General features: G+C 36.7%; 1 protein-coding gene across 2 annotated transcripts in view; it reads right to left on the reverse strand.

Moving 5' to 3' along the window:
* npr2 (natriuretic peptide receptor 2) overlaps nt 1-12,667 on the reverse strand; it is a 39,862-nt gene that overhangs the window by 14,745 nt on the left and 12,450 nt on the right. The window contains exons 5-10 of one of the 2 annotated variants that reach the window (XM_047809306.1): nt 12,184-12,278; nt 8,945-9,062; nt 7,972-8,056; nt 3,848-3,968; nt 1,982-2,056; nt 729-815 (exon numbers count right to left, since the gene is read on the reverse strand). In XM_047809306.1, the coding sequence (XP_047665262.1) occupies nt 729-815; nt 1,982-2,056; nt 3,848-3,968; nt 7,972-8,056; nt 8,945-9,062; nt 12,184-12,278 (581 nt within the window). The remainder of the gene's footprint in view (nt 1-728; nt 816-1,981; nt 2,057-3,847; nt 3,969-7,971; nt 8,057-8,944; nt 9,063-12,183; nt 12,279-12,667) is intronic. The other variant, XM_027143874.2, reaches the window with a different exon arrangement.

Here is a 12,667-nt window from a genome sequence, read left to right on the forward strand (position 1 = left end):
TAGACCCCACTTGGAGATACACACACACACACACACACACACACACACACACACACACACACACACACACACACACACACACACATCTTCAAAAGGAACTGCGTTCACAAGGCAGCAGTGACGATGTATCTGTGTTACGAAAGAGTAAGATAAGATACAGATGGTGGACAGTGAAGGATATGCATTACACTTGTGAATTTGTTGATTTGGGAGCTTCACATGCTGATGTAGTCGCATGTTGTCTCTGGAGCAGATTGCTGGGAAATTGCGTTTTCTTTTTTTATTTTATTTTAACTTAAGGCCATTTTCCAGTGCTTTCACAGACACTGCTGGCCATTTTTCAGCTCTTTGAAACACAGTGTCCAGCATTGCTCCCCCTTTTTTTCCACGGCCTCAGGCTGCTCTCCACCTCTTTCTCCAACAACTTCCCCCACCACACACACACACACACACACACACACACACACACACACACACACACACACACACACACACACACACACACACACACATCTCCTAATGTGGATGTGAAGGGGGAATGTGTTTTTTACCACACAGGGCACTGAGGTTACTGAGTAGTCATAAACAGCAGGATAGCACACACTTTATGCACCCAAATGCACACACATACACGCGCACACACATGCACACACGCACAAACACATGCTCACACACGCTCACACACACTCACACATACTCACACACACTCACACCCCGAATAAACAAACCTCTTGCCTTACATGCTTCAGTTCAAACAGCACTTGTCTTGTCAACTCGATCCTATTGTTCACGTGCTTGATTGCCACCAGGTTTCCCTGTGAGAGGAAGACAAACCGTGTTAGCATCCATGTGGCATAAAAGACAAAATCAAGCTGTGTTATATTTCTCATTCAAAAAAGCATGGTGGATTCCTGAAGATAAATATTGTTTCCCAATTTTCAGTGCTGCTCAAAACCTAATTTAATACACTGTTCAGTGGAAATAGTCTTTTACACTAAAGGCAAAGCAGACGTGAAAGCTGTTTTCACTCAGCAGCAAAAAATATTGAAACTTTTTTTTCAGCACAAATTACAACGTCGTCCAGAGAAATCACAGCTTCAGAGTTCGAATGTAAACACCTTCGCATTGAAATAAGAATCACTGTGTCTCAGACAACAGACAGCTGACAATAACTTTGTCAGTGAAACCCCCCATATTACCAAGTGAGTGCAAAAGTTTTCATCCCCATTGAAAAAATAAATGTTTATCTCTATAAAACTCCAAGAAGTTCAAAATGAAATTCAAAGACATGACAAGAACATGGAGTCACAAAGCTTTACCTTTAACCTCACACTCTATAACCCTGACAGATTTAAACAGTTATTACAAAATATTTATAGAACATCCAAAAGTAAATTATATTATATTATGCTTTTAAACTCGATCATTGGTCACTTTTTGTTACATGTGATAATGAAGGAACATTGGTCTGGGAACGAGTGCTGGACATTCATTAAAGTGAAGGTGTGCAAGTCTTACATAGTGTTTATTGTATGCATGATGTAACTGGAATGAACAGAACTGTTAACAGAAGCGCAATTGTTCCACCTCTGAAAATGGTCTCAAATTGCTTGTGAGTAAATACACATGCACCCTGAGGGCTCCTCTCTTGTACGGATGGTGTTCTGACATCACAAATCCAATTCATTTAGCACAACAAACACAGAGACCTTAACAGTCGAGCCAACACACAGCTATGGCGCAACATAATGTGATCACAGAAGAATACTGTCTCTCTCTCTCACTTTCTTTCCCATTCTCTCACTCTCTCTCTACCCCCTCCCTCTACTGTTCTCTCATTCTCTATACCACCTGAAATTCTACCTCTCTCTCTCTCTCTTTCTTTCTCTCTCTCTGTCTCTCTTCCTTCAGTGAGTATGCATGTGTGTGGGTGTTTAGAAATGTGGAGGTAAGGAAAATGTCAGAAGAACTCAAGCCTCACCTTAAAATAGCCTGTTTTTGCAAACAGCTGATGTTTTCCATGCGCCGTGATCAAGGAGCCGTAGCTAGAACCCCTCTGAAAAGAGCACACAGGAGACAGTTTTAGAAGCCAATCAAACATCTACAGTACATAAAAACAGTACATAGACATCTACAGTACATAAAAACGAAGAACCGATTCAGCCACAGATAAAACCAACAGCTTGTAGAATCACAGCATCATACTGGAGAAGATCAGGTGAGAATTTGTGGAGTTGGTCAGAATCTACAGTGTGTATTGTGATCCATCATTACACTAGATTGCCAAAGATTTGTAATACACCTGACCATCACGCCCATTTATGCTTCATCATCAAACTGGGGTTATTCCAGCATGACAATCCCCATGTGCACATACTGTAGCCTGCTCCATTATGACATGGTTGGAGTAAAGAACTTGAGAACTTTCTACATCTAGCAGAAAGCCTTTTCCCAAAGCAATTACAACAGTAATAATGGAATCAATCTGGAAAGGATGTGATGGTCAGACATCCACAAACCTTTGGCTATATAGTGTATTCATGTTTTATTCTGACAGTCAGAAAAACAGTTAAATGACCTTTAATACTCAAGAAGGAAACTTTAAAGGGTTCACCCAGCGCTTCAAGAGAAGAAATTTTCAGATTTTCTTATATCGAATATAATACCAACACTCTGGGCACCAAAAACTATGACATTCATGAAAATCTTTGGTTGGAAAGAGTAAAAATGAACTTTCACTTTCAGCACGAAAAACGTCACAGGCTTTATAGACAACCAGGAAGCATGACATCCTGTTCAACATGCAAATCATATATTTTATTAAATATTTTCATTTGATTTCATTATAGTATAACATCATATATGTTTTATTTATTGTCAACTTGGTTTTGTCTTACTTAAAGGACAGATTAGTCAAATAATTACATCATATATATATATATATATATATATATATATATATATATATATATATATATATATATATAGTAATTATATGTAATTATTCAAATTTATGCAAAAATCTTTATGAAAAATCTGTGAATTTTAGCGCATCACACATTCTTGACAAATAAGCTGCATTTGAACACAGCGGTTATAAAATATAAAATATGGTACAAGTTTCCAAAAAGAAACAAACAAATAAATTCACCCTAAAATCTAACATGGACTGGCTAACACGTTCAGTAACATGAGGTAGGATAGATTGGGAAGCAGGGCCAATATCATTATTAGAGCCTGGAAAATTCATTGAAAACATATGCACTATATATGTATATACGCCCAACTTCTGTAATGAAACTCACTGTGTGTGTGTGTGTGCTACTACACAGAAAAAGTAGACATTAAGCGTTTCCGAAACCTACAGAGAGTTTAGAAAGCATTAAAGCTATTTTGGATCATTAAGCAATCATACTAATGTCAGAATGAGTGAGTCATTTTAGCATACAACAAAACTATTGAGAACGAGACAGCCAGTCATGACTCAGGCGTCTCAGGAGTTTTAAAAATGACCGTGTGTACAGTAGAACTTATGACGGTTGGATGTTAGCTGCTAAATTGGCTGGCACGTTGACGAAAAAAAAAGCTATGTTTATCATTTTAAACTGGGGTTGTAAATTTTAAAAAAGGGGGTTTTTAAGCAGTTCTGACAGCAGCCAATTCCAAAAAAAGTGTCGTGTGGACAAACTTGGAATAAGTTGTTAGCCGTGCTTATAGTAGTTATAAAACCAGGAGTCAGAAAGTTGTTAAAATGGAAGGCATGGACACAGGCTGAGTCCAGCTGGGAAAGGAATCAGCACAAAACCTCCCACAAGATATGAGGATAACGGAGTGGAATGAAAGATACCTGGGAAAGAGTGAGGCGGCTGCCAGCGCGCCTGTGGTATTTGTTGGGGCTTTCAAACTGCAGTTCCTCCCATCGAATCCTCCAAAGCATTCCAGCCAGCTCCTTCTCCAACTTCAGCTTCCTGAAGAGTGCAACACACTCAAATCAAAGCTCCATCTGCTATTGTTCTACTGACAGGTCATTTTATCCAAACGACTCAGAATTGAGGCAAGTCGAGAGGTAAAGGATTTGCGTGTAGGTCCAGCTATGTTTCTTTTGGGATTTGAAGTCACAACCGGTGGTGCCAGGTTTGTGGTTTTCCCACAGAAAACCTGGGTCTCTTTTGAGATATATATATAGGGGAGTTTTTTTAATGGAAACAGTAAATACAAAGTACTGTTATGTGTAAATATGGTCATGATGAATTAGCACAGGGATCTTCAGGGTATTTCAGCAGACCAGACTACGCACTGAAAAAATGCTGTAGAACATATGAGGAAAAATACAAAATAAACGCAAACCAGCTCTCTTTCTGCGGCCGATCCTCTCTCACGCATTTATTATTTATTTGAATTCAGTCGATCAAAAAGAGGAGAGTTTTCACAGAGATCATTTTTATTTTATTTTATTTACCTTCTCTGGTCTAGTTTGAGTAGCAAAGTAACTGCATGGCTTGTTTAAACAAAATTCTGTGACGAAAACAGGATGTTTAAAGCCGAACTGACAGAAAAGTACACTCTGTCGACTTCAAAATAGACGTGTTTCATATGTCCCGAGTCACATGAAAATCCTCGCAAGATTATACTTTCAATTGCTTTATTTATTGTCATAAACTAATCATTAATGATTTAGGAAATAGTAAGAGATAACTGCTGTTGCCATTCAGTCATGTTAACAAGCATGCAGATTATAGAGATTGACAGAGATTGGCATTAGTTTGAAAGAACTGTTTAGAAAAACTGGTTGTTTTTTTTTTTTTAAATAATGACTTTCTATTATGTCAGGGTGTCTGATCTTATCCACAAAGGACCAATGTGGGTGCAGGTTTTATACACGCAGGAGCCACACCTGTTTCCACCTGATTAATCAGTAGATCTTGGCTTGCTATAGACTTAGATGTGGCATTTGCTTGATTGGAATGAAACCCTGCACTCACACCAGCCCTTTCCTGATAAGATCTGCCACCTCTGGATTACAATACACACTCAGAGGAATCTGAGGATACATTGGGCACATATACACAGGAACTGGGCTGTTTTAGATTGGACAAATATCACCTAATCTTTTTTTAATCTGTAATCATCCAGTGAGTCTGTGCCCAGTGTAGCCTTAGATTTCCTTTTCTGCTTTTTTGCTCAACGTGAATGTAAAGAGTTGTTATTCGACTTATTGTCAGCTATTTTTGTTCTGCCCAAAGAACTGAAACAAACTAATATGTTGGCACCAACTCTAAAAACTGTTGTGTGTGAAAGTCATAGGAGATCAGTAGTCTAGCACTGAAATGAAGCAAATGAAGTTAATTCTGGACATGTATGTAGAGCATGATTTGATTGACTGACTGGATGATTGAGCAGGTGTACAGAATGTCCCAGTAACGTGGCTGTTAAGTGTATGTCATTGTTTTCTAATTTATTACAGAGGTTGTGAGGGACAAAGTTCACATTTTTAGACTCATCCTTGAATAGAACCAATTCCATTTAAGACAAATGTTTCAAGGTTTTTTACAAAGCTTTCTCATTCATTATGGATATAACACTGGCCAAAAAAAATCGTCAAAACAAATTAGGGACGAAAAAAATTCTGTAGATCAAAACGCAAATAAAATCTTCTCTCACATTTCACAGCTGTCTAATATACAGTCTAGAAACTAAAAAACAGGACATTTTTAAAGGATGAGAGGAGAAAGAGTCATTTTAAGGTCACTACATTTCTCGGCTTTTACAAACTGTTAGTTTTGACTATAAGCAAACTTGGACGTCCTCTCCAACCATGTGCATAAACATGTGGACACTTTCCAAATGGGTCGACACATCTGGAGTCACTCGCTCTGGACCTGCTGTTTTCCCAACAAGCTCAAGCAAAACCCAAATCGCTCATGATGACATTAAACGGACATCACCTTGGTAGGAATTCAAAAAGAGATGGGTTTGTTGTTCAGTGCAGAAAGAGAGAATGAGTGAAAAGAGATGGAGAGAAAAGAGCAAAGCTCACACATTCCAATCTAAAAGGTGCAAAACACTTCCAGATGTCGAGGCTGGGATATTGCAGCGTTTGCGTTTCAACTGGGTTTTTTAAACTCCCCTTCGAGCCACCCTGGTCTGCCCCAAAAGACCCACCATTATTTGTTTTTCTAGGCTTGAAGAAGGGAAAAACCTTGGCAGGGGTTTAATAGTAAAAAAAAATAACAAACCTTGAGACCTTTGAGATTCCAAATAGAATTTATTTGTGGGTTTATCAAATTAAAATGTCCCAACTATTATTATTATTATTATTATTATTATTATTATTATTATTATTATTATTATTATTATTATTGAGACAGTAAACCTTTTTGGATCATTAGCTAACAGATCAGATATTGGTGCTGAGAGCTTTATTTATCTCACTAAGAACTAAAAATGATTTTATTGCAGAATACAAATGTGTTAAAGTTTATTCAAGTGTTCCCATCTTATTATTGAACAACTAGTAATATTTATTATTTAAAAAAAAAAAAAACGTTGTGTAATTATGAGGTATTGTGTGGTTAAGAGGTTAAAAAATTTTCTGATAAAAATAAAATGAAGCTTATTCCGTTCACAGATATAGATAGAACACACTACCTATAAAGACACATGCCTCTTTTTTATTCTATTTAAAGCTACTTATTTTAATGCTATTAGCAGGTCTCAGTGAAAAAGGAAGCATTCCACACTGGAATTATTGTTTCATGAATCCCATATGTGAATACCTTCAGTGCCCCAACTCCTCCTCCTCCTACTCCGAATAGCCCCCTCTCGCACCATTAAACCGCTCGCATTGCTTTCCTGCACAACTTCACCTCACACCATTGACTTATCAGCGTCATCTCAGTCCTAATTACCCGTCTTTAGCGTAATGGATTTTGTCTGGACGAAACAACCAACTCACAATCACGCATTTTTTTGTTTTGGAGTAAAGACATAAGCCGAGCGACGGCAAAACTGAAGACAATCTTTAGCAGTGAGGTTCACCACTAAACTGAACGTATAACATCATCAGTCATTCAGCAGAAATCAATACAGTACCATATCATGATGAAATAACTGTACAATAATTGTCATTGTGACATATATACAATATCCTACACTTATTGTATTAGAATTAATATTATAACGCACATTCACAGCCATACACTGACTTTTGGTCTATAAACGTTGCGCAAATTTTGGCCCCCGACTGCAACTGGTTTCTATCAAGAAAACCAGGTTACAGCTCCAAAAAATATGACCACTAACCTGTTCATGTATTTGTATATGATTCATCATTATCAGCTCATATAATTAAGCAATTAAGCAATAATTGTGAACTCCTGAAACAGTCGGTACGTGTGTGTGTGTTGTGTGTGTGTGTGTGTGTGTGTGTGTGTGTGTGTACAGTACACTCTGATTTATAACCTAAAATTACAACATTTAAAGAAATAGTCATGCATTTAAATATTTACACTTCAGTGATGACAAGAATGAATCATAAATGCCTTTATACAATAAAGCTTCTTGTTTTGTAGTTTTCACTGATTCTTTAACAGCTACTTGTTTGATCGGGAAAATAAATAAATAAATAAATAATTTGTGAACAGTTTTATTCACATATTAATACCCAGACTGGACAGATCTGATGTGAAACTGATCTGATGCACATTAGATCCTGTATTTTCTCTTTGCCAGAATACTGTTAGTGTTTATACATTCCAGCCCTGAACTATTTAAACTCTTTCTGTCTCCACATAATCCTGTAAATCTTATAAAACATGGGATCTACAGGACCTCCACCTAAAATCTTTTTAGAGATTCCCATCTTTTTCTTTTTGTTTTGTTCCCATCTTTTCTTTTTGTTTTGTTTTCTCTCTCATTTTTTAAATGAAAAGAAACCTGTTAAAGTCTACCAATACAGAGCCAAAAACATACCTGTAAATGAGAAAGCTTGACATTCCAAAAATGATGAGGGCGAGACCGGAGCCCACAGCAACGATTCCGAGGACAGGAATTTGGTCTGGAAAATAAAAGCAATATTTCCGCTTCAATCTATCTATCAGAATTTAGAAAGCGGTTCATCAACTCAGTGAAAACCTGCGTGAGACAATTCAGTTTAAAACATTTGACTATTGTCAATTTGAATCATTTGACTCGTCGTCTTACAATTCCATGAAATAATTTCCTTTGGATTTCTATAGACTAATGAATGTGTTTTTACATTTGACCTCTTTCTGCTTTTGGCTCATGTTTATTTTTAAATAATATATGTTTATTTACCTATTACTCATTTAAGTCTATTAAAAGTGTCACAGGTCAGTAAATAAAAACGTGTAATAAACAATATACTAATGATAAACTCACTAGTGCTAATATTTAGACGTGAAGTGAAATAAATAAAACTTTCATGCTCTAAATTACTATTAACATTTTTGGACCGGAAAATAAAATTCAACCCTAATTAGAACTACGTGCCTGAAACTCTGCACACAGTTGAACATTTTCTCAAACAGTCAGATATGAATTACTGCCACAGCAGTTTCAGTGACTCATACAGTACATATCAGTCTACATAACTGCCAAAAATCTGGTGGATTGGGAAAACTCTCAATCACTTGCAAAATTCCGTTAAACAAAAAGTCAAAATAACAAATTAAAACCTTGGGATTTTAAATAATGTTACGTCTGATCCAAAGGTTTATTAAGACCAGTCTGTAGTACTACACAAGAAGAGCTGAACCATGAGGTGATTTGATCTCAATCTAAAAAAACTACGAAAAACAAATATCTCACACCTGCAAATTTTAGACTAACTCTATTATATATATATGTCTACTTCCAAATATGCCTGCATATGCTGCAGATTATTAAAAGAAATTGTTTAAAAAAAACATGCATTTCCCCTTACCTTCACACGAGAACAGACATCGAGGCTCATCGAGTGGTGGGCAGCCCTTTGGCCAATGAATCCTCTCTGTAGCTGACCACATAATGTCCTTATGGGTTCCATTATAGTAACCAACAACCTATGTAGAAAAAGAGCTTACTTTAGTTTGTAAGGCAACTGTTTAATTCAAATATGGCTGGATTATTCCTTTCTCTATAATCTCTGCTCTATAATCAGGATCGATACAAAAATCACACTGATCAAGATGGAGCCATAAGAACCGTAATGTAGCATCTCTACGTATATATGTAGTGACACCTTCACATTTCCACTGGAAGAAGATGTAGCAACACACAATGTAGCTCAACCTTAGGAATCCCAGGAATTAAGAGGCACAAATCCCCCCAACTGCACGACCATACTGCCCCAAAGTCATGACTGACCACTGACATTTCCCCTAGGAATCATTCTGGACTCCATGAGTAATTGTATACTGCCTGTTCTATATAGCTTGCCGTTAAAGGAACCTAAGCTCCAGGACATCTCTTGGATTCACATAAAGTGCCCAAATAAAAGTCCTAAAAAAACACATAGGATTTCATTCATTCATTCATTCATTTTCTACCGCTTATCCGAAATTCTCGGGTCACGGGGAGCCTGTGCCTATCTCAGTCATCATCGGGCATCAAGGCAGGATACACTCTGGACGGAGTGCCAACCCATCGCAGGGCACACACACACTCTCATTCACACACACTCACACACTACGGACAATTTTCCAGAGATGCCAATCAACCTACCATGCATGTCTTTGGACAGGGGGAGGAAACCGGAGTACCCGGAGGAAACCCCCGAGGCACGGGGAGAACATGCAAACTCCACACGCACAAGGTGGAGGCGGGAATCGAACCCCCAACCCTGGAGGTGTGAGGCGAATGTGCTAACCACTAAGCCACCGTGCCCCTATCACACAGAGTTTATACAGCCAAATAAATAAGGCCACATAAATAAGGCCATATTCTAATTAAATAACCCATAAATATCTAAGAGGAACTCAATGGAAATAGATCTCATATTAAAAAAATAACATAAGCATCTAATCCAATTATACCAATAAGCAACATATTCTAGCCAGCTATATTGGGGATATTTAAATGAGGAAGCCCGACATATACAATAGAAACTAACAGGCTGACCCACAAATATCCAACAGAAACCCAATGGGAATGTATGTTCCAAGGGTTAACCCATAAATATCCAATAAGGAATTGACAGAAATAGATTATATTTAAGCAGATAACCCATAAATATCCAATAGGAACCCATTTATAAATACATATTCCAATGAATAACCCATTTGATTACCCAATGTTCTATGAACTCACACCAGAATCACAATTAATACATGGAATTCCAATTAAACGCCTAATTAAAGAAAGCACCATGAGAATCCCGATGGAATTTTTAATAAGTGCTTATTTACCAACATATTTTAAACCTTTGACTGCGACATGAAAACTGATATTAGAGAATTCACTGCCTGATCTTTTGTAGTGAAACCCGAATTAGCCAGCATTGCGCTGCATCTTCAGTGGTGAATGCGCTTAGTATATGATTCTTGTTTAACATTAAGCAAGGTAATCTTTAAGGTATATAAAGTAACCATAGCAACAGGGTACACAGAGGAAGAAAATATCTAACAATATACAGTAGGAAACTGCTATACCTGTGTTTCAGGTTGGATACTCAGAGAGCAGATCTGTTAAAGCGATCTGGTCTAGAAAGCTGCAGTCCAAGAATAAAAATTGAGCATTCCTGTTATTTTCAAGAAGGTTCTCTTGGATTTTCTTCCCTGCCTATACAGACATGTCTTTCACACTCTTACCAATAGACTTAATAAAAAAGTGCACCGAGTACAATAATGACCAATGTCGACAGTCAAAATTACTAATTGTTTACAGATGCTTTTTAGTGCTTCGAGCTCACAACCGTGTTTATCTTCAGGAAAACACCCATAAAAAAGGAACACCTACACATTTAGCATAAGTTTAATCACTAGCGGTGTAAATAAACTCCGTCGATTATTCGAGCCATACGGAAAGACAAATAAGAACCGTATGAGCTGCTTAACAGACAAATGTTTTCAACATGAAGAAAAGCTTCCAAGGTAAAGTCAAGAGTGTGAAATAGCCGAAGTTTTTTTTTTTTTTTTTACAAAATATACTTTATAATTGACCAGTGATATGTATTATTGTTGTGTTTTATAGGCAGGAAAAAAAAACAATAAAACTAAAGACACATCTGGAGAACCAAAGACACAACTCTGTGACCAAAGACACAATACTAAGACCAAAGACACAACATTAAAACCAATTACACTACTTGTAAATACAAAGACACAACTGGAGAACCAAAGACACAACTCTAAGTCAAAAGACACAAGTCTAAGACAAAAGACACAACATTAAAATCAATTACACTTCTTGTAAAGACAAAGACACAAGTGGAGAACCAAAGACACAACAGTAAAACCAAATACACTACTTGTAAAGACAAAGACACAACTCTATAGCAAAGACACAACTGGAGAACCAAAGACACAACTCTAAATCAAAAGACACAAGTCTAAGACCAAAGACACAACATTAAAATCAATTACACTTCTTGTATGGACAAAGACACAACTGGATAACCAAAGACACAACTCTAAGACTAAAGACACAAGTCTAAGACTAAAGACAACAGTAAAACCAATTACATTACTTGTAAAAACAAAGACAGGACACTATAAGCATAGACACAACCGGAGAACCAAAGACACAACTCTATACTGTAAGCATAGACACAAGTTGAGAACCAAAGACACAACTCTATAAGCATAGACACAACTTGAGAACCAAAGACACAACTCTAAATCAAAGACACAACAGAAAAAAACAATTACACTTCTTGTAAAGAAGTCGTGTCTATTTGTAGCAAAAGGAAAAGTTTTACAAAGTTCTTTTCTGAATGTGAAATAAAATTCAACTTCAACGACCACTATTTTCCTTCAGAAAAATATACTGAAGCGTATTAATGAGAACTGTATTAATAAAAATCAGGAATAAAATTATGCTATACTGTTCCAGTTGTCTTAAAATAATGCTCTAATATGCAACACGATCAGTTAACCACATGCACTGCTGATGTTGGACCAAAAAAAAGGTGTATGCATTGATCAATATTAACGACAGGGACAAAGATTAATTTGCTGAACTCACCCCATACTGTCCAGTCTCCAGGTCGGTCATGGCCCAGAGGCTGAAGTCTGTGAACCTGGTGTTGCTAGTATCTGTGCTAATGAGCCCTGTCACTCCTGAAACACAGATATATGTTAAATCAGTGAGGAAATTGTTAATTTATTCTGAGCAGTGAATTAAAATAAATGTGTTGGATTAGATTCTCTTGTCAGTTTTAGGTTTTCAATCCAAACAATATCTAAACCAGGTAAAGTTCCTCCATTATAAAGCTATTATTCAGGGACTGCAGTAAACCTTATAGAAAAGATTTATACATCCTGTAGGTTGAATGAATAATCTTTGGATTATTATTATTATTGTTGTTGTTGTTGTTGTTATTATTAGTAGTAGTAATATTATTATTATTACTATTATTATTATTGTTGTTGTTGTTATTTTTATTATTATTATTATTATTATTATTATTATTATTATTATATAGTTACACAGCAATCAAAAGAGCAAG

This window comes from Tachysurus fulvidraco, chromosome 26, assembly GCF_022655615.1.
Source record: "Tachysurus fulvidraco isolate hzauxx_2018 chromosome 26, HZAU_PFXX_2.0, whole genome shotgun sequence".
NCBI lineage: Eukaryota > Metazoa > Chordata > Actinopteri > Siluriformes > Bagridae > Tachysurus > Tachysurus fulvidraco.